Source organism: Aquila chrysaetos, chromosome 3 (genome assembly GCF_900496995.4).
Source record: "Aquila chrysaetos chrysaetos chromosome 3, bAquChr1.4, whole genome shotgun sequence".
Lineage (NCBI taxonomy): Eukaryota > Metazoa > Chordata > Aves > Accipitriformes > Accipitridae > Aquila > Aquila chrysaetos.
Genome location: NC_044006.1, coordinates 38,444,309 through 38,466,898, shown reverse-complemented (window position 1 = coordinate 38,466,898; position 22,590 = coordinate 38,444,309). Strand labels below are relative to the sequence as shown.

The 22,590-nt window shown below is 37.6% G+C and overlaps 1 protein-coding gene across 1 annotated transcript; it reads right to left on the bottom strand.

Annotated features, from left to right (window-relative positions):
* Positions 1-1,114: 1,114 nt before the first annotated feature.
* Positions 1,115-22,529, bottom strand: LOC115339265 (translation initiation factor IF-2-like). The gene is made up of 2 exons (XM_030008980.1): positions 22,510-22,529; positions 1,115-1,533 (listed from the first exon to the last, which is right to left on the bottom strand). The coding sequence occupies exons 1-2, from the start codon at positions 22,526-22,528 to the stop codon at positions 1,115-1,117; spliced, it is 438 nt and encodes a 145-aa protein (XP_029864840.1). The 5' UTR covers position 22,529.
* Between the last annotated feature and the right edge of the window lie 61 nt (positions 22,530-22,590).

The following is a 22,590-nucleotide window of genomic DNA, read 5'->3' as shown; positions in this document are numbered from 1 at the left end:
GTTCCTGAGAGTTCAAAACTTTAGTTTCTGATGCATAGATGTACACACACTTATCTGACACGTCAGCATTCAGTGTAAGCTTTTTTTTTTCCCCTATAAGTGTCTAAGGCACCTCCAAAAAGGAAATATCTTCACTTGTCTGATTACTTCAGTGTCTTTTCTCGCTCTCATCTTTCTGAAACATGAACCACCAATTTTACATGGTATCCTGTAGAGATCAAAAGCAAGTCCTGCTCAATAATGCTTCATGCCAACACTCCGGTTGCAGTTGTATTGCATGGGTAGATTATAGCCTTGCTGTTGTGAATTATCAGACTTCCCTAATTTAATAATTTATATGGTTCTCCCTCTGTCATGTCTCACTGGTGACCTGTGTAACAGCAAAGCACAGAATGAGTTTTTGTTGTCATTCTCTTGTCACTCTTCCCATTACTCTTACCTTGAAATCAATCCTTTTCCTTTTGTACAACTGTTACTGAAAAAGCCAGTCGAAGAAACTCTCTAAGACTCGATTTTGGAGTATTAGAAAGCAGGCATTCTTTATTGCAGTGCTGGATGCACGGGGAATCGCTCCGCCTATCGTGCGTACCGTTACCTACAGCAAACAGAGCTTATATTGTTCTAATCATGTACATATTAACCTTATCATTTACATAGCGCCCGCCCTTTGGGCATGCACAGTGTGGGTCATCTCTTTTTCCTAGTTAGCTGGCCTTGGCAGGTTTTAATTACAAAAACTCAGCAGGACCCAAGGCTTAACACCAGGGCCGAAGGCTTCTTGTCTGTTGGCGCGTACCAGGGCCCGAGGCCTCTCGTCTGTTGGCGCCTTGGCGCACACCATTGACGAAGCTCAAAGGTTTTCTTATCTTGTTCGTACACACCAAAGTTTCCAAGTTGTTCAAGCAAGCAAAAGTTCATCACCACAGCGACGCAGTGAAGTTTTCCTTCTCATGCCTTTATTCAAGGCATCACAACTCCCTCATCCTTCTCTTCTTCGTAAAGAGAAGGAGAAAGATAACCCGAGGCCTACGCTTCAGGCGCTGGATAAGCTCGCTAGAAATGACGTTTCAAAGGCCGACCAGGGACTGAATTTTCAACCGCCTCTCTTGCGTTGTCACAAAGCAGCCGCGGCGAACACGCCGCGCATCCCGTACGGGGGTGCCTGCAGCGTATCTACGCGCCCCTGCGGAGCCGGAGGTGAGAGGCCCGGCCCGACGGAGGGCGCCGAAGGCGTTCGGCCGCCCGGGCCGCGTCCCGCTGAGGGCGGTGCTGCCGGCGGCTGCAGTGCCGGCCCGCGGCCGCCAGGTGGCGATCGTGCCCCGTCCGCCGGCGGGGCGGGAGCCGCGCCCCCCCCCCCCGGCTTCTCCCAGGCGGGGTCCCGCTGCGGTCGGTCTGCGGCCTGGGTCGCGACGGAGGTACGAGCAGCGGGAAAAAGGTGCCGAAGGGCTCCGTTCTGGCTGGAAGAACACCCGCGGCAGCGCTCTAGTAAAAATCCGTAGTGGGCGGTTGTTTTTTTCCTGAACCCCATTAGCCCTGCTTAAACCATAAGTATGGCAACGGTTTAGCCAAGAAAAGGTTGTGGGCATGTGCGATAGAAAGAGAATAGTCTGGAGTAGTAATATATAACCCAAGTTTTCCAAGTGGGACGCTCGAACGTGTGTTAGACCTGCTGATTCTCTACTAAACAGCTTATTTCTGTTACTGCCTTGTTTCCACACTTGCAGTGCAAAGTAAGCCTTATTAATTCTTGTTTAGTAAATAAGGCTTGCATTTCATCAGATGACTCGTACAAAGAACACGATACGACAAACCAGTTAAATGTCTGTCCCTTTGACCTAAAATCAAACACTGCCGTACCTTCGGGGAGGGTTAACTCAGCGCTGCCTTACGCCTGGAGTGGGTCAAAGCATGTTTTAGAGTGTTTGGATGCTGTTTCGTTAAGTTTAGTCCAGATACGGATTTCTCTCTGGGGGTCATCCTTTCTGTCTGCAGGACACATGGAAGGCCATTCTAAATAAAGGGTAAGGTAGATATGAGAGAGAATAAAGCAGTGAGGGAATTAATAAATAGCTATCTGAAAAAAAACACTCCTCTGAGCTCTCCCTCAAAAGAAGTTACAAATGAAGTCTTCAAAGTATAAATGCCAGTGAATTATTCCATCTCTGAAAAAGCAATAATGTTGAAAATCTCCTTTTAAGCCTTAGACAAGTTTCTAATGGAATATTTTCCATGTTCAAAATTCCTAATTTTGACAAGGGAAACCATCCAGCACTAGATAGAGCTAAATTTCTCACTTCTGAAACAGAATTGGTTTTAGGGGGCAAACAAAACTACTTTTGAGGTAATGAGGCAAAACATCAAAAGTTCGGGGTTTTCCCCCAGAAAATCAGATTCCAGACCAGAGAAAAAAAAAGCTTTGCTGGAAATGTTTTTGTAATTCATGCCCATTGGAAGTAAATACATCAGTTCATTGTCATAATCTCTATTAATTTCAGTAATTAGGATTGGGTGATTAAGGTTCTTACTAGGTTTCTTCCTCGGTTTTCAATCTGACAGTCAGTATTCGAAATTCTTCCGCTAGTAATCTCCTAAAGCTCACTCCTTGGGTTAACATAACTACCCATAAAATTGGGCGAAGTACAGGATGTACAGGAGGCCTACCCTGAGTTCTTTAACTTCCATTTTTACAGAACTGTGTCTTTTCAGCCAACTCTTGCTGTCACACAGCTGAGCAGTAAGATTGTTTCATTGAATGGTTTCACACAGTGTTTTCCTGTATATCGCTTCTGGTGCCTTTATGCCTGTGCTTATAATGGTATTCTCTTGATAATATCATCAGAAGTCACATTTTTAGGTAGACTCTGAGGAAACATGTATGGACAACCCCATCCAACACAACAGTGAGCAGGCTGGTCCTGACTAAGTAGTGCAGTTATGCAAGTATTCCCACTTTATCCCTGAAGGAAACCACTGCAGGCTAAAGCCACGCTATAAAAGACCAGAAATATGAAGTTTAATTATTGCAATTATGCAACTGAAACAAAAAGGTCTCTAAGTGACCTGGGAAATTGAGGATTCACTGTGGTAGGTGATTAGATGCTAGACTAATGGTGACAATATCTCGGTTCATTAGAGCGCTAATAATTTCAAAGTGAAAGATGTGGTGTTCATTGTTGGAGAATTTACAAGCTGTGGTATGTTTAGATAATGCAGTACAGCTTGGCACTCACACATTTGGTTGCACGCTTTTGGAACTTATGTGCATGTTTGGTAATTAAAGCATATGATAGATGGAAGGTCATCATGATATGCTTAATAAACTAATTATATGTTATGTAGGAAGAACAGCCATTGCTTGCATTCTCTGGACCAAGGTGTTGGATGCCTAGGATGTACTTGACATTACAGCAGGGCTGTAACTTAAAGCTTTGCTTCCCCCCAAAAAGGTTTTGCATCCTTTTCCTAAAGTCTTGATTAATAACCCAAAACAAACTGGCCATGTTTTTGCATTGTGAAGTTAATAAAATTTCAGCCTGTTGCATCTGTTAATAAGTCAGTTCACACAGTGAGTGACAGAACTTTTAGGTGGATTAAAGCCATTCTTTCAATATGCATTATTTTTTAGTTTTTTTTATTTTTTGATTCAAATAAGAGAAGTTATCTGACTCTGTTACAGACATAGCATGAACGTGGTTCAAAACTAGTTGAAGCCAGTGGCAAAGTACTTCCCTGCACACACACCTTAAGGCCAGCAACAAGAAAGCTTCAAAATGGTCTGAACATTCTAGGAAAGTCCTTAATTTAATTCTCCATCCTCTAAATCAGTAATTACTTTTCTTTATAAACTGTCATCTCTAGCAAATATGGAAATGCTGCACTGAGGAATTGCTCTCAGAATCACAAATTGAAGCAGGGGGTCTGCATTCTTCGTGTGCTCTGCTCAACACTTCCATCTCATGTAAAAGATAAAACATTTGTCCAATTACTGTGGCTCTTTCTTGAGTAGAAGAGGTTGCACGTAATTAAAATGTGATAGAAATGTCTGGTTTATTTCAATTTGTAAGCAGAGGAGAACTTTGAGAAATTACACTGTGCGCTGTGTCTGGCAGCAAAGGTGGCTTCAGAAATCCCCGCGCTCCCAGATCTTGTGCTAGGGATCCTTGCCCCACCGCGTTGTGCTGGCACAGATGCTGGCAAGGTTACAATATAACCTGGATCAGAGGAACTATACAGGTGGGAAAAAAAACCTGGGTTTGGAAGACTGCTCTGAATCTAGATGAGTTTACTGATCTGATTTACCAAGCAGCTACTCAACAAATTCAACTGGGAAAACTGAGGAGGCTGAAACTTTTCCAGGGAGGTTGGAAGGAGTGGCAAGTCAGGAACTTCTTAAGCTGGTTTTGCTTGCTTTAGGCTAGTTTTTGCTTTGATTGTTGGCAGTAATAATAATGGAATTTTTTTTTTTTTCTTAGGTTATATGAGTGAAGGCAAAGTAAAGACTTACAGAATACTGTGCAGTTAGGAACATTGCAAACTTCTATGTACATCTCTAGATATATTGCTAGCTGGCTTTTGAAGCTTAAAGTAAATTCCCTAGGCTGAATTGATAGACTACATCTATCTTTTTCTTTTCTTTTCTTTTCTTTTCTTTTCTTTTTTTTTTAACTGCATCAAACTTTTGGATATCGAAGCAAGCGTCATCAAGTTACCCACTGTTTGTAGGGATTTGATCCAAAGCCAGTGACTGCCTCTACTAACTTCAGTGAACGGGGGAGCAAACTTGTGGTTAAAAAACTAATTTTATGTCACAAAGTAATGCTACTTTCTATAAGGAAGAACTTACCTTTTGTGTGCATGTGTTCTTTCAATTAACTATGAAGAATACCACTCCTCCAGCAGTAGAAGTCATACAGTACCAATTTTTAACTTGCAAGCTAGATGTGAACCTCTTTACTGAGAACTGGACTAGCGCAACAGCATTACAAAACATTAAACATGAATGCTCTTACTGAGGTTGGTTTACGTCGTTAGGAGATTGGTTTCTCTTATTTTTATTTCAGGGTATTAAGCAGTAGGTGGCATCCTGCTTTAACATTATAGTGAACTGTAGGCTTGCTAGCATGTGTTATCACTTGGTCTAGAAAGTTCTTAGAATTTCTTTTCTACTTGTACTCGTGCATTATTATCAAGGAAGGACTTTTTTTGCTTAAAGTAAACAGGAATGTGTGAGTTCTGATGTAAGTACTATATACCGAAAGTCCTAGAAATTTGAGTTTGGAATTTGTCTTGCAAGACTAGAACTGGAGCCTTATAAACCAGGAGAGATGAGCAAAATCAAATTATTAAAGACTTTTCTTAGAAGCTGGATTGATTTCAGATCTCTCAGATACTCATTGTGTTCTGTCTACAGTGCCAGTGGGAAGCAAAAATAATTAATGCTGAAATTTAGATTGAAAAGCTGTTCAAGTTATGATTCAAAGCAGTAAAAGGAAAGAAATTCATTGTTAATATTGACACACTATCCTTGAGTCATCTCATTCAATATCACAAAGTGTCAGGTTATGTGCTCAGGTAGAAACAAGTCAAAGCAACTCAGACATGTTTAAATGGAGTAATGTAAAATAAACTTTTGAAAGGAGAAGAGTTACTGATGGACCTAAGTGATAATACAGAAGGAAACTATGAACAGTACAAGTCTTGGGGAGTGGATCACGGAGAAATCAGATCAGTTACTGAAACTGGTGTTGTAAGATCTTAATACTTCACCAGTATCCCTCTGACTTTCAGACTCAACAAAGGTCCTCAGGGCTCCTTTAGCAGCCTCCAAAAAAGTTACTAAACTTCCTTTTTTCCTATTTTTTTTTTTTTTAATTGGGAGGTGTGTTTCTGTAGAAATACAGTTTCGGTAGAACTTAAGTATAGATTGCGCAGGGATCCCTAGGAGTATTATTTGAAATACCAGTGCTCACTCAGGTTTGAATGGGGACTACTAAGAGTAGGTGACATTTGAAACTCAGTGACATGAACTGGGTGAGGTACCTCTTTTATTTATTTATTTTAGTATCTATCTATTTGTATGGATTTGTGCCAGGACAGATTTACCTAACAGCTGCTCATTCTCTTTCTAATATGATAATTGTATCATGCTGAAAAGGAAGAATACTCAGTGCTTAAATGCTTTTGTGTATCTGGCCCTTGTGATGCAAATAAGCAGCTTTAGTAATATTCAAAATCACATGGGTGCTCAACATAAAAATATTTCATTTATTGTCTAATCTTTTCTCTTTAAGCTGATTGCTTAGGTTTTGCATATGAGAGCAGCTCTGTTTTAATAGGTGGTTAAAGATTCAAGCGTTGTTAAATGTTACATGAAAACATACAAAGACATAAAAGATGTTTAAACACTAGTTTGATATAAGTTGCATGTTTAACTTCATTACAATAACTCAGTTGCTTAATGTGATTCACGTACTTATGTAACCACCTGAATTTGGGCAATGGAGAGACAGCTTTATGAAGGAATTTATACGGCGCACAGTTTTATCACAGTATTTATATTTCTGAAAGGAAAGCGCTACTGCAAGATGATAGGTCTTGGGCCAATGCATCTTGGGTGTTGTTGTCTCTCCAGTCTGCTTCATTACTGATGCCTTTGTGAAATACATCAATTGCACATTCAATAATAAACAACAACACTGAGTTACATACTGTTCTGTATTGCAGATGAAGCCTTGCTGATGTTATAAACAATGCTTGGTGAATTGGAACAGCACTCCTCAAATAAAATAATACCTTCCTGTTTACGTTAGTCCTTACTAATTTACCATACATAATATAATTGGGAAATAAGAGAAAATATAGTTAGAAATGGGACATGGGAATTTCAATATACCCAGGCTGTATAAAATGTGAGAATAATAATGAGGGCAATATGGAATGGATTGTCATGAGACAAATCACAAAGCATATAAGGGAGAAAAAAACCCCCAACATTAGTATGAATTTTATGTTTAGACCAGAGTTGGAAGTATTACATTTATCTTTTAGCAAATTCAACTGCTACATAACAGTTGCTGCAACAACTTCCTTAAGATTTTAAGGAAACAGAATGGATTGTTGGCTTAACAGCATATAAATAAAACTGCTAAGAAAAATGTATCCTTCTTCTCTAAAAAAAGTAATTCCATGTGCATCTAAAAATTATTAGTTCCCAAAGCCAAATAAACTACAGATAAGTTAGTGGTTCATAATTTATTCTAGGTAGAAATTGAATATACAAAGCAAGTCTGGGCAGCTATTTATTTTTTTTTAATTTTGTTTTCTTTTCAGCATTGAAAGCCCACCTAAACCCACATCGAAGTTCTTAAATGTTCATCTAATCTGAGTCCACAACACCTGCAGTGACAGCAATAATATACAGATCCAGTGCGACCTTACAAAATGCGTGTGTTGTGCAGTGTTTAAAGCCATGGGCTGGAAGCTATGTTGTAACTCCAGTGCCATCAGTGCAATTACACCAGCAGAGAGCTGGACTTTTTGTCTATTCAGGAGCTTTCAAACACATAAGTAACCAGGTCATGCTATGGCTGGAGGCAAACATTGACCACAGTCCTGGAAAAATGTGTGATGAGAGTTTAATACTTCACTATACTTATCTTACAAAATGCACTTGAGCAAGTGCTAAAAGCATTTCACTAAATCAGAGCTTAATGTTAAGCATATTACCAGTCCTATATTAGTATATGTTTTAAGTGTTTTGCTAGATCAGCTCTGGAGAACATAAGCTTGTGCTTATAGGGCTAGAGTATTGATTCCAAGTTCATTTTTCAAAAAGTTAAAAAAAAAAAAAGCATGCACTTACCTTAGCATGAGTTGTACTTGGAATACTTGCAACAGCTATGTATATCATTGTATTGAAGTGTTTGGGCCAAAATATGCATATACAAGCTGTTTTCCTGCAGTTCAAACTGTAGTCAGTGAAAATATTAATTTGAATAAATTTCTGCTAGTGATAAGATCCATAGTACCATATTGCCCAATTAAGCTATGGAAATGGAGGCACAGCTAGCTGTGAAATTAATTTCCAACCTTATGTACCACACTTTCATAATCTAAAAGTATATGAAAGATGAAATTGATATCAATCAGCAGGTCATTAGCTTGTATTCTCACTTGAGGAAAGAGTTTGACCAAATTAATATTTCACAGAATTTAATTTTTTTCAGTTAACTCTTTCCAGAATTTTTCACATGCTTCTTTTATTCTCATTGAAAATGCTTCATGTGCTACTTATGGTAAGGCTGCTTTTATAGTGACATTATTATATTGGAGAATAAGGGCCCAGATCACATATGACTCAGGGGCCAGACTTCTGAAGTGTTTAGGGTCTGACTGCATCCTCCTTCAGCTGTTGCTGAGGGATGGTTGAAGAGGTTACTGCCCCTAATTACTCATTCCTGATGTCTGCTGAACTTCACATTCTTCAGACTTGCCCTGAAAGGTGCTCCCATGAGCAGCCCGCCTTGCTCATCTTTGTTAAAATTGGCTGGATAAGTAAAGGTGAGGGAATGATTATGTGGGGGAATTGGGGACATATTAAGATCTAGAAGGAGAAAGAGCATCCTGATGGCTGTAAATCATTTCCCTCATGCACAGGGGAGGAGGAAGTGAGAACACCTTCTCATACATCTGGTGGGATTTACAGCAGAAAATGGTGACCCCCAGGAGGCAAAATTACACAAGGGAATTAAACATTTCTGAAAATCCTGTACCTTTCCTACCTTCTCTTTAAGCACCTAAAAACTTTGTAAATTTGGTCTTTAGCTGTTAGTACCTTGAACTCAATGTTTTACCTGAACTTAACTGAAGTTTGAACAAGCTGAAGCTGATCCTTGCACTTTATTTTAGTCAATAAACAGTGATATAGGGAGAGGGAGGGATCAAAATCCATCTAATATTTCTCTCCTATTAGTCACAAAATGCTTTAATAAAGGTACAAATAGTCCAAAAGTTAGCAAAAAGAAATCGCAAAAATTATTGCATATCTTCTTCATTGTAAGAAAATAATAAAGTAATACTTAATCTGAAATGTCATGGTGGCCTCTGTTCTGGTTTAAAGGATGTTAAAGTCCAAGTGCAATCATTTTAGATAGGATAAGAGGCCCAGAAATCAGAAGTGTTAGAATAACCCTGTTACTATGTGAAGTTGGATGAGGTTGGACTTTCAAGATAAGGACATCAATATTTAGCAGCTATGACAAATGTATAATACTCATATCAGAGTCTGGAAATGTACACAAACATGCAAATATCCCAAACTTGGAAGATGCATTCAATGTTTTGAAATTAAATTTTTGTGAAGAACAACAGGATTAGTAAAAACTTATTAAAATAAATCTCTGAGAACCACTGTATCAAAGTCATTAACTTTGCCAAGTTGTCTTGCCAAAGAGGACAGAATTAATTCTGCAGACCATTAGGAAGGTGTGAATGACAGTCTAGACTTTGAGAAAAATATGGAGGCATAGAGAAGGCAAGGAAAAATGTAGCTGGAATGAGGGGAGGAGGAAACATGAGTTCTTGCTGAAGTTCTTCAGACAAGTAACTAGTTGGTCACAAGCAGGTACTCTCGGGTGATGTTGGCTCCAACAACTGGTGCTCTGCCCCTATCTTGGAGACCTTATTGGATAAAGAAAGCATCTTTCACTCTTAGGCCATTTCAGAGGCAGGTGAGCTCTTCTGTTTCATTCCAACACTGCAGAGGGCGTTTGGTTTCCGGTTCACATGAAAAGGCTGAGCAGGTGGAGATGTAAAGGGAATTGTGAAGACAAGAATTTGGAGAACAAGATCTCACGCTGATGGAGCTGTGACTCTTGGGAATGTGTCAGTGATGGTTGTTCATGGAGTCTTGCACTCCCACTGAGGAAATGAGCTTCAGCTGCCACAATGAGGCTTAAAAGAAGATGATAGAATAAGCCATTTAAAGTCTTGTTTTACTTATCTAATAACCTACTTTGGCCTGTTCATTTCCAAATGCTTGCTCCTCTTGTTTACCAGATGTTATATCAGTACAATCCTTGGACTTTATCACCAGGCATTTCTGTAGACTAATCACCCATTGTTTGTTGTGATAATTCCTTTTTTCTTGTAACTGAAATAAACCTCCTAGACCCTAGTTTCTGCAACAGTTATGATCACGTGTCAGTTCTTTACAAACTGTGCAAGTGTTCATCTTCCATAGACTTTATCACAACATATAAACTACAAGCTATATAGTTTGAATGTAAGAGAAAATAGCAAAGTGTTTCTTTCAACTGTTAAAAAAGTAACAAATTAAAATTCTTTTTAATGTCAGAACAAAACTATTGTAATTATTCTCTGCCCAGAGCAGTAAGTTCTATAATGTTCTGCTATTCTAGCTATAAAAGTCTCTTTCAAATTGCTTATAGAGCATAGATAATATATGTTTGTTACCTTGTCTAGAAAGTATCTGACCAAAATTTCGAAAGAGAAAACAGCTGTTTGCATTATAGGAACCTAGGAGTTTATTTGGAAAATACATTTTAGTAATATTAAATTTACTTATAGAAATTGTAAGTTAATACCATTCAGATAAAATACACCCCATAAAGTGCACCTACATGTTTACATGTATATTCAGCTTCATAACAAAGCAGATGATATAGAAATCCACAATACCTAGACTTTAATTGTGAAAGTTCCTCTTCTTCTGACAGATGATCAGATATTGGGATATATATATAAATATCTGCTCATAACATTAATTTATTTTTTAGTTCACTTGAGTAAAGTTGTGATCCTTATTTTTGTAAGGCTTTTGATTGCTGCTTTCCACAGATAACCTGGTAGACCAATTCCACTAGAAAAATGATACTAAAAGGTGGGAAAATTAATTCTATTCAAATCTTGACTTTCAAACTGCATATTTCAGCTCACCCTGGATTTGATTTGATTCCACATTATTTGATCCCACTGTATTGCTAAAGATAGAATGGTTCTCACCTCTGCTGTTTGACACTACATCAAATAATAGGAAGGTGATCGTAGTTTTCTGTCACTTAGTGTGACACAAATTAAGGTTTGGGCTGAAATAATCTGAACAGGTTTTCAGTCCAAGCAGAAAAATAACCTGTTAGTTCTTGGAAAATAAATGTGTTTCAGAAGAATATGAAAAATCTCTTCCATGGCTAGAAAACCTCCCAAAAATGCTTATAAAGCGCCCATGGGTTTTAGTGTGCTTGTTTATTATGAGACTGGAAGAAGCTGTGAGTCTTCTCGGGACAATGTCTGCATTATCTGTGTTTTAATACTTTAATTTCAGCTCTTCCTGGGACAAAAAGTGCTGACACAAATTCCGTATTGAGTCTTGAACTGCACTGTAGCAGCAAATGCCATCCTAGATAAAAGATTCTTCTTGAAAATTGTACTAAGAATATGCCAACTAGTATATGCAAAAAGGATCAGGATATTAATTTAACCTGACTAGGGAGTAGATTATACTATAAATAGGACTCTGAGACTGCATCTACTGCAAGGCTGGTCATTTCCTACAAAATCCTTTGCACATATATTTGCCCTAATCCTGTAATGTGATCCCCAGTCTAATCCTTACACCTAGCTATTATACTATACTAATTTTGCTATGCACAGAGAGTTGTGCATACATAAAGCTTTACTTGCTCAGATCCATTGCAGGATCAGAGCAGAGGCACTGTTCACAGATTGAATGTATAGAAGTATATAAAGGATTTTATACAGAAGGTAAACTAATGGATGATTTACACACTTGACATTCCAAATTCTTGGAAATATTGAAAATAATTGAGAAAGGTCAAAATCTGAATGAAAACAAGGATTCTCCAAACTCAAAGTGTCATGTGTACTAGCACAACCTATTTTTGGAGCTGCCTGGATTTCAAGATTGTTTCAGCCAAAGTCCAAAAATAACCTTTTGTTTCAGCCCTGTTGGGGGTTACTTGGGAGAAGGCCACACAGAAACAAGATGGACATGATTACAGCATAAAAGTCACCTTAATCCTAAATTCCATATCCTTGCAATTGTTTCAGTTACAGACAAAAAGACTGTACTTTTTTTTTTTCTTTTTTTCTGGGCCTCTGCACAACTAAGCCCTTCCTGAATCTCCTGCTGTTCTCCCTCTTAGACCTGGTGTGCTGCTCACTCTTTTCTCCTGAGATATCATCTCCTCCTACTTAAACCACTTTTGCCTGATGTCACATATATTGCACCACAGATTTAGTCTAAAGCCTATTCCTGTACCAAATATGGTAACTTTCACCTATTAGATGTTTCCTTGTAATTTTCCTTTTCTGTCCTCCTGCTTAGGATTTCTGTGCCAATAATGGCTGTATTTTTTTTTTTTCTCTCCAAGCTATCAATGGTACTTTTTTCCTTGCAATGTTCCTTTTTCTATCTCTTTGTGGTGTCTCTCTTCACAAATATCTAACTCAAAGTGTACATTCAGTGAAGACACATATTTAAGAAAGTCATTGGAAAATAAGTGTAAGGTGTATGTTTTTCTAATAAGAATGAAAACAGAGGTAGTTAATTTATTTGTAAAGATCTAGAGTATCTTCTGGGTAGAAAAACATGACATGTGACTACTGAAGTATCTTTACTAGTTCTCATGTTTAAATGGCCTCATGAGAAGAAGAACTAACAAAACCCTTATTAAGGCAGGAAAGAAGTTGATGAGTTGGAGAAGATTAAAAAGCAGATCAATCAGTATTAAGGCTGATCTGTTATACCCTTGGTGGATCAGGTTACCCTCTTGTTCCTTAATTACAGTTTATCTGTTGTCTTCTGAAGAACTTCTAATGTAGAAATAGGATTTACTGCACATCAAAGTTTTTTTTTGGGGGGGGGGGATTAAACTATCATGTAATTGAATGAAGAGTGAAGAAAAATATGGTGATCATTGGTATAATAGAAAAGTCATGTGACCTGAACAGTAGTTAACAAAAGTTTTATCTAAAAGCTGTGGGAAATGGTTCCTATTGCTTTTCCTATCTTTCAGAAAGGACATATACATTGCAGTATCTTTACTAATTTTACATCCTCTAGTTGATGCAAGGATTCTTGAAATAAGTCTAACCCACTTCAGTTATTTTAAAATTGGTACTTTTCCTCATTCTCTCCTCTTCACTGTTTTCCTTCCATAGGAAACAAGCTGTTTTTACACTCAGTGTGCTGACAAATTTACTATTGCCTCAATTAGTTAAGTGAAATACATGAAAGATTATCATGGGATACCTTCCCCGCTTTGTCTTCAAACTTTTCAGCTTGACTAGTTAACCAATAATAAGGTCTTTGCACCATTCTGTTACAAGTTGGTTTATACACCACCAACTCCCCCGCCCATATATTCATAAACTATATATATATATTCATAAGTTTTTTTGATACCATACATATACCTGTGGTGTGTGGGGAGTTGTATGTATGTAAATACTTGTGTTTTGGAAGAAAGAAAGGAGCTGAGATGTAAAACAAAAATGCATAGCATTGCTTGTAAGTTTGAAAGACTAAAGAACATTTTTGTATATATGGGATGTAGTTGGCTCTGGTTTGTATGGCTTTAACACATTGTGGTTAATCCTTTGTGCTATGTCTTGAAATACTTGTATTACTCAATTTTAGGTAACTAGCCACTAAGATAGATCACTAGGTTTTTTGTAGATTTCTCTTTTTGGTAACCATACCACTGTACCCATACTCAGGCTCCTGAATGAAAAATGACAACAGTAATGTCTGATAAAAAGATGGAAAATAAACTCCAGACTATTTGAAAACTGAAAAGGGGGGAAGGGGGAACAAACAACCCCTCTCTGTTTTCAGTAGAGTTGGCATATAACTCACAACTAACTCTTGGCAAAACATTTGGTCTTAGTGAGCCTGTATTTTTACTAATAAATTGTCGTCTTTTCTTTTTCTTTTTTTTTTTTTTTTTTAATGTTTTTACAAATTATGGACAGGTATTTTGGAACTATTATAATATATTTTAAAGACATAAACACATCTTTCTCTAATACTTTATGGAAGTTTTTTAAGTCACTACTTCTGACATTTTAATGATACATCAAACACACTTTTTGATCTCTGTGATCATTGTATTTACAGTCTACTATGGAAAGACCTCAGGGTACCTTTAAAGTATATGTCCATTAAGGTCACATACAACAAGTATCAAGGTAGAAGTTACATTTGACCTACCATGAGTATTAAGCCTGAATTCTTACTGTGTAAAACAATGGTAAAAGAACTGAAGTTCACAAACATAGTCCAGTTATTGTTTAGCCATTATGAAAGATACTACAAAAATACACTTATTATAACTATATAATGGGAGAAAACCTCAATTTTCCCTGTTGGGAGCTTCCTAAACTAAAACTTATTATCTGGCTTCAAATATTGCTGTTGACTTCTGCGAAGCTTGCTAACTGCAGCTTGAAGAAAATGTCTTTTTACTGTTCACTTCACACCCAAAGCAAGCCATATTATTGAGTGGTACCCATATTTACCATAAAAACCCTTAAATTTCTAAGAAGTTGAAGCTATGTCTCTCTAGTAGGATGTTTTTGTAGGAAAACTATATGTGAGGTGTAGCTTATGTATTAATTTTAAATGTCTATTAAAAATACGTTAATCATCATAGCACTAATTTCTGTGTCTTTATGCTACGAAGTGATAGAAATACTTGTGCATTATGTGCATGGAACTCCTGAATGCTATCTAACATGTTTTAGCTATTAAGCTTACATTTTAATATGAGATTTTTCACTTTTTAAAATGCAGTAAAATCCAGGAGAGAAGGAATAAAAACTAGTAAAGCCATGCAGGCTTTTTATTAATGAATCCTCTGTCAAAGCAAGTGCACTGAAAACAAAATTGAAGATGACATCTAGTGAAATACTAGTCTCTGTTCCCCTTTGAGTTTTTTGTGTCTTGATAGTCTTTTGTGACTTGCAGTGATTTATAAAAAACAATGTTGCTGTCATTTACTGCTCTTGTCACTTCATGAATGGCCACCAAAATCTTATTTCGAATTAACACCACAACACTGCTAGGGACCAGCATAAGTGTCCTGTTTATTACTTTCAGCACTACCTGTGTTTTGCAAGTCAGAAATACTATTAAAATAAAACCAGCTGGTGAGTCTCATACTGCTCTTTCTTGCCCTGGTGTAAGTCATGTAGAATACCACTGAATCACGTGACTTATTTTAGTGATAAGGAGGAAGCTTAAGTCCTATATAAATTGTGTTCCAAAAATATCAAGTAGGGAACGGAAGAAATTATTTTCCACTTACCCAGTTTAATAATTTAAAAATAGGTGTACTTGTGAAGGAATTTGTGCTAGCTTCTGAGTTGTATTTTAATAATAGTGTTTGGAAAGTGATCATGCTAAACTGAAATTCCACTGACAGGTAATTTAGATGCTTGTTTCCCAGTGTTCAGGGGATATCTGTGTGGAAGCATAATTTCTAATTAACTTCTGTGGATCTGTGGGAGGAACCACTTTTTACATCTGCATGTAGGAAGATCATTCTTAAGGCTTAAGAGCAAATCCCATAGCTAGAGCTATGCTTGTGAGTATTGTCTTTATGCAAAGCATCCTACTATAGCTCCCCTACAAACAGTATCACTTCTTATACTTTTAGGCTGAATTCTCCTTTGCTTTCACTGAGCATGATCTTACCTTGCAAATAATTCTGGTTTTGTACTCTTTGAATTCAAGCAGCTAAAAGGTAATGGGTTATTTTTTATAATGAAACAGTTTTAAACCCCAGATCATAAAAAAGTGAAGTTGTGATATTACTATGAGCAGTATTGTCAACAGCTACATTTGTATTCACTAAGTATTCAAAAGAAAGAATTTGGAACAAAAATAACACTCGTCATTAACAGGTGAACTAAACCAGCAACATTGTTTTGAGCTGTAATCTACAAGGTACTTTAACATCAACATTGCCTTCAGTGCCAAAGTGAGGTAAACAGGCATGCGATGTTTTTCATTTCTGGGAAGTACACAAATAAGCCATTACAGAGTGCCGGTCTCTTCTAAATCCAACTTTCTCTCTATTTTCTTGCATAGATTTTGAGAAGAAAACTTCTGTCCCCATTTAGTTAACTGTAAGCTTCAACTTCATCTCCAAAGTGTAGTGTTTTGGGGGTTTTTTGGGGGTTTTGGTTGTTTGTTTTTTTTTTTTAGGGTTTGGGCTTAGTTTGGTGGGTTTTTTGGTTCTGTATTCTGATGGAAATCAAACTTGATTCAAACTAGATATTGCTTATTCAGCTTTGGATGCTGATTCTGTGCACAGATCTACATTTCTCCTTCAAGCAATATTTTTCTTATAAACAACAATGATTATTTTTTCCCACATGATGGTGCTCAGTTAATGATAGAACGATTTGGTGTCTTGTTAATTCTGCATTGTTTGAAATGTGGTTCCATAACTTTCTGAACACTATCCAAACATCTCTTGGATGGCAACTGCTAATTTCTTTCTAGCTTTATAGGATGTTTTTGTAAACCTTTGTTGTTACACAAACATTAACAGTATCCACACAATCTTTGGAGATGAGAAATGTGATCCTGCTTTTTTGGGTAGGAAAGTAGAGACAGAAATAGAAATTTAGAACCTTATTAATTTTGAGATCTGATATAGTTTATTCACCATTGACTCATTTTTGGTTTGACAATAAGATTATCTTCAGGACTTAATTCACCTTCTACTTTCCAGAAGACGCGAGGCAGCATCTCCTCTTATACAAATCTGACGCACACTTGAAACCTGGGTCCTTGAATGTATGATGAGCTTTCTAACTATACAAAGGCCAAATCAATATTGTATAGACAGTTATCATTCTATGCAGTTGAACAATATGAATAATGAAATTAAACCTGAGGTGTATGACTTCCTATATATTTTAAAAGGAAATACAAAAATGTAAATTGCAGCCTAATATGCTGGTGATATCAGTACAACTAGAAGCTTTTGAATCTACCACATTGACTTTTCTGTACATTAGTAAATGGCGTGTCTGTGAACATCAGTAAGCTTGCATCCTTTATGTGCACCAGCACAAAAAAGAAATGAAGCTTTTGCCAAAACTTTTCATAGGTGTTTGCCAGCAGTAGAGGAAAAGTGAGGTTTGAATCTTTAACTTCATTCCAGGTACTGTCATGTATGGATTTTTCTGCTTTCTCCCCCTGTACTTCGCTTGTTCGACCCTTTCCTCCCCAAACTGTCCTTGATGCAATCCTGTATTTTCCCCATGTCATTCTGTCTAGCTAGCCAGCTTCAGTTTCCTTTCTCAGTTTTCACCTTGTTCCCGGTGTTTTGCCCCATTGTTTCAGAGCTGCTCTGCTTCACCTGCTGCTGTTCATCTTCTATCTCATTCATTCCCTTTGAGTCTAATACAACTGGGATATATTTCCCAAAGACCTTTTTGGTTTTTGCTTCTCCTGACTACTTCTTTCTGTCTAAAGCCTCGAGGGTTTCCAGGTTCCCCGCAGAGCTCCGGCTTTTCCTTACTCCAACATCTACTTCCTGTTTGCCCTCATCTCTTTCATCCTAATTACTAATCATGTCCCAGGCCCATTCCCTAGTACGGCTCTTCCTTTATTTGCTGAGATTTCTTAACCTGTACTTTTCCTCCTCGCATGAATCCTGAAAATGGCTGATTTTTCTTTTTTTTTTTTTTTTTAGCTGAAATGTTCCAGAGATATGTTCTGTCTGAAGCAGATTGCTATGTCTGGCAGAATTTTATACAATAGAAACCATGGTCATATAGTAGGAATTGCTGGCAGATATGTAATCACATGTAGGTCTCTCAAACTCACATAAGATATGAGTAGCCCTTACTGGGTCAGACAAAGGGTCTGTCTAACTCAATATCATCTCTCCACTGTGACTAACAGCAGATAGTGGGGGAAGAGCATGCTAACGAGATGAGTATTGTAACCCTTTTTCTTGCAAGCTTTCCCAGTCTATAGCAACCTAGTCACCTCCTGAGGCAGAGGTGCTATCTTTGCATTTAAACTTTGACCCAGACTGTCCCTTGCTTTGGCAGAGCTTCAATTACACAGCTTTGTTCTTGAAAAGTTCTGTTGTTGGCTTATGCACAACAAAAGAAAGGGGCCAGCATTTCTTTAAGCAGAATGATCGTTCATTAGGATAATACTCTGAACACACACTACTTCAGACTAAATTAGCCTGTTCATGGCAGATGAACAGCAGGTTGTCATTCTTTGTCCTTTCCTAGTATTTTCAAACTCTTTCAAAATTCCCCTTTTTCCATTGGATGCCCACGTTAACAAACAAATAAGTGGATGGCAATTTCAAGCACAAAAGTAAGCTGCAGGAAATCCTTTCTGACTGTTAATTTGATTTTTCACTGACTGTTTTTATTTGCATAATTGTAGCAGGTAAGTCGAGGTCAAGTGCTTATGCCAGGGAAGTAATAAGCAGCTCCTAACCTCTTATATTATGAGGTAATTAGTGGTACTGTGGAATATTAATAAACTTGAAAAATATGCTTTTGGTTAAATTATAAATGAAGAAAAGAAGGTGTGCAATTATGACCAAAAATGCTACACCATGCTGCTGCTTGCATATGTTGTGTGCAAAACTCTCTGTCCATGCCCTCATTTCTGGGTAACTAGCAATATCTAAAAAGGTTATACAGTGCATCAAAATGCAATGTGCTATGTTGAATGCCCAAGCAGCTGTGGATAAGTGGGAGGAAATGTATGGCTGAGATTATATTTTACATACTGTTGAGTAATTTGAAACAACAAACCTTATTTTCTTAGATAGTGCTTCTGTTATAAACTGTAAGCCCCTGACTAAATCTCATTTGCAATGTAGATGCTAATGGCAACCTGCAGTGTAGCAGAAGTGCTATTAGTTCTTAGTTTCTCCGCTCTGGTACTGACTTTCTATAAATTTTTTATATTTTGAATTCTGCAAAATGCTCCACAGTAAACAAAGACAGGAATACAGGGAGTGGGCTATTTACCTGAAGTGGATATAAATTTATACACAAAAATCAAAGTTAGATTTCAACTCTTGCTCACCTGTCCTTGCCAGCAAAAATATGTAATATTTTAAAGACAGTGTCTAGGTATCCTAGATATTCAAATTCAAAATTAATATAGTAGAACTGAAAGCTGGTTTCCTGAAACAAGGTAAAAATCACCTGGGTTTGTATTTTACCTTTTCTTAAACATTAAAAAAAAAATAAAGAGGAAAAAAGAAAACAAGAGAAAATGAAAAACAAAAACCAGTCTGTGACTATTCAGACTCCCTAGTTTGTGTTTTGCTAAAAGCTTAAGAAATAATTTTTCAGGACTTGACTACAAACTTTCAGCTGCTCCTTCACCTCCCTTTTAAATACTCTCAGCTGTTCTGACTCTGCTTTACTGAACTTCTTGTCCTCTGCTCACTGAAATTTCAACCTGCTAAATTTGTCTGCTTTGAACTACTCCAGACTTAATGCTTCTGTGTTTTGCAACTAACCCTCTGAAGTTAAGTACCAGTCTGTATTAAGAAGGATTACTCTTATGAGTAAAATGTTGTAGAATATGCTAAATTCAAGTGCAAAATAGGGTGCTACACTTCCGTTTCTCTTCTTATGTAGTTTGAGGCTTTTTGTTGTGTGCATCATTTTTGTAAAATGTTTCATTAGTTCTACTTCAGAAAAGTTTGGGGGTCATTTTGTGTTACGTAGAACACAAATGTATTTTTTTAAAAGCTTAATTGTTACCAGTTGGTCATAGTACATAGCTATTGTCATAACCAATTTATAACAGTATGCCATGATTGCAAGTATTTGTAAAGCACAGCAGACTTCCTTCCCCTTTCCTGAAGTTCTCACAGTTGAAGAGGCCTTCAGCATGTTCCCTTATAAAGAATTTGATACTGTCCCTCCCTCTTGTGCATCACCAGGTTTTCGTTGTTGGTAGAGCTCTCACTGCCATTGCTGTTGCCTCCTCCTGGCCAGTGGTGAATACATTTCAATAACTGTAATTTGTATTCACCACTGTCAACATGAAACATGCCACATAAAGCTCTGGCAGCTATCCATCCTTTCTGGGGTGTGTATTTGCATAATTTTTTGGTGGTGATTTTTTTTTTTTGTCCTAAGTCTTTCTTTAAACATTTTCTGTTTGATGGTTTTTAATAAATTTCCATGGACTTTTAATAAAGCTCTAAACTTACTGAAGCTACTATGTCATAGAGCCCTCAAAACAGCATGGTGTTTACAGCTCAGACTTTGTGTTGTCTGTGAGGAAGTATAATATTAGCCACTTAAGGGCTGGTGGAGTCATTAAATGGCAACCTGACTCCCCTGGAAAACTGTATCTTTTTTTCCCCCCTTTTCTGGTGATTTTTGATGAGTCAAGATTGAGAAATACATTTCTGTCTTTAAATGTATACACAGATTACTGTCTTCTGACTGCCTGTAGTAGGATTGAGAACATGTTCCTCTCTCCTTCACTGTATCCATACTTAGATGATGTTTGGGGCAGATCATTGTTGTGGTTTAAGCCCAGCCAGACCCGAGGCACCATGCAGCCGCTCACTCGCTTGCTCCCCCTGTCTCAGTGGGATGGGGAGGAGAATTGGAAAAAAAACCCAAAACTTGTGGGTTGAAATAAGAATGATTTAATAATTAAAGTAAAATAAAATGTAATATTAACAATAATAATAAAAATATAGTAATAATAATTGTAATGAAAATGAATATAACAAAATCCTTTAAAAAAAAAACAAACACCAAAAAAACAAAACAAGAGAAGTGATGCACAATGCAATTGGTCACTACCTGCTGACCGATGCCCAAGCAGTGATCTGCCCCTCCCAGCCAACTCCCCCCAGTTTATATACTGAGCCTGACATTCTATCGTATGGAATATCCCTTTGGCTAGCTCAGGTCAGCTGTCCTGGCCATGCTCCCTCCCAGCTTCTTGTACACCTGCTTGCTGGCAGAGCATGGGAAACTGAAAAATCCTTAACCTAGGATAAGCGCTACTTAGCAACAACTAAAACATTAGTGTGTTATCAATATTATTCTCACACTAAATCCAAAATGCACTGTACCAGACAAAGCCAGGACACTCATGGAAAAGAAGGCAAGCTGAAACATGACAACAGCACACAGGCTACAACCTATGCGAGTCCCTTCACAGATTTCAAAGCTTCAGATTTACCTTAACAACCTCTGTTGCTGAGCGCTTTGACAGAAGTGAAAATCTGATTGTGCTCTTCTGGATTTTGTAAGCGTTGGAACAGGATTTTCTTTGTTCCACCAGTAGGGACATGCTGTAGCACCAAACATAGCTACAAGTGTGATACCTGCCGGTGAGACTAAATGGAAAGCTATCAAAAGAAATTAATTTGGGTGTTCTGCTTATATTGAACTGGAAGATGTGAGAATAATTTTGAAAAAAAAATTAATAATTGCTGTCATTCAGTATTAAAAATTGTCCATTTTAAGGACAAGGCTAGTGATTCCCAATGAAGGTAGAAGCCTGCCATGAATTTGAAGTTTATGAGCTAACTAAGAAACTGATAGTACTGTGAGATCTTGGAGACTTCCAAAGTAATAGTGACTGTAAGGCAGTCTCCCTTTTCACATGCCACTTCTGAAAACTGAGCTGGCAGCTCTACATCAACTACTTTGTACAGGCTTCCAGTACAAGGAGAATTAGATAGATTCATGATCTCAGTAAAATACTGCTTTGTTCTTCAGAGCCAAGGTGGGGTTATCGTGGGTAGACTTTATATTGTGCTATAAAACCTATGCATCAGCATTTTCTGAGGTTTTGGGTTTGTTTATTTTCCTTTTAATTATCTGATGTAAAGAAAGACCCTTTTTGTCCCTCCTGGAGCCTTTCTTCATGGGAGAGGGGATCAAAGCCCTCTATCCATCTGGAGAAAGGGAGAACCCCAAATAAATGGGAAATAGCAAGAAATAAATATAGCAATACTGTAAAATAGCAAGAGACCAACAGGCTTCCCCTCCATAATGTGCAGTGGCTTTGTAGATTAGGGAGTGTACTCACGCTTCTTTTATCCAGTGTCTTTTAGTCCTGAAAGAGCATGGAGAAGGTTTGCTATTGCTGCTACAGAAAGTGAAATGACTGTACCATGGGGCATTATCTGGCAGCATTTAAAGAGACACAGTACCAGCCTAAGCAAGTTACTCATCCCAATGTGGGAGCAGCTTGTACGCCTGCCTTTTTTTTTTTTTTTTTTTTTAATTTACACATTAGATCTCCTGGACTAGGATCTAAGTCTCGATTCTCTCTTTCACTGGCAAAAATAGTTTGTTTCTTCCAGGAATTTTTCAGGGAGGGATTTCTAAAAAATGATCTAGGAAATACTCGCAAGGAAGATGCCTACCCCTTAAACAAATAAAGAAAATAGCCTCAACATGCAAATAACGCGTGAGACCACACACCTGATGGAGCATTCTCCATGTTCTAGTCTCTCTCTCCGGTGAACGTCTGCAGGGCCGCTTGCTATATGCGTCAGCAGTGTT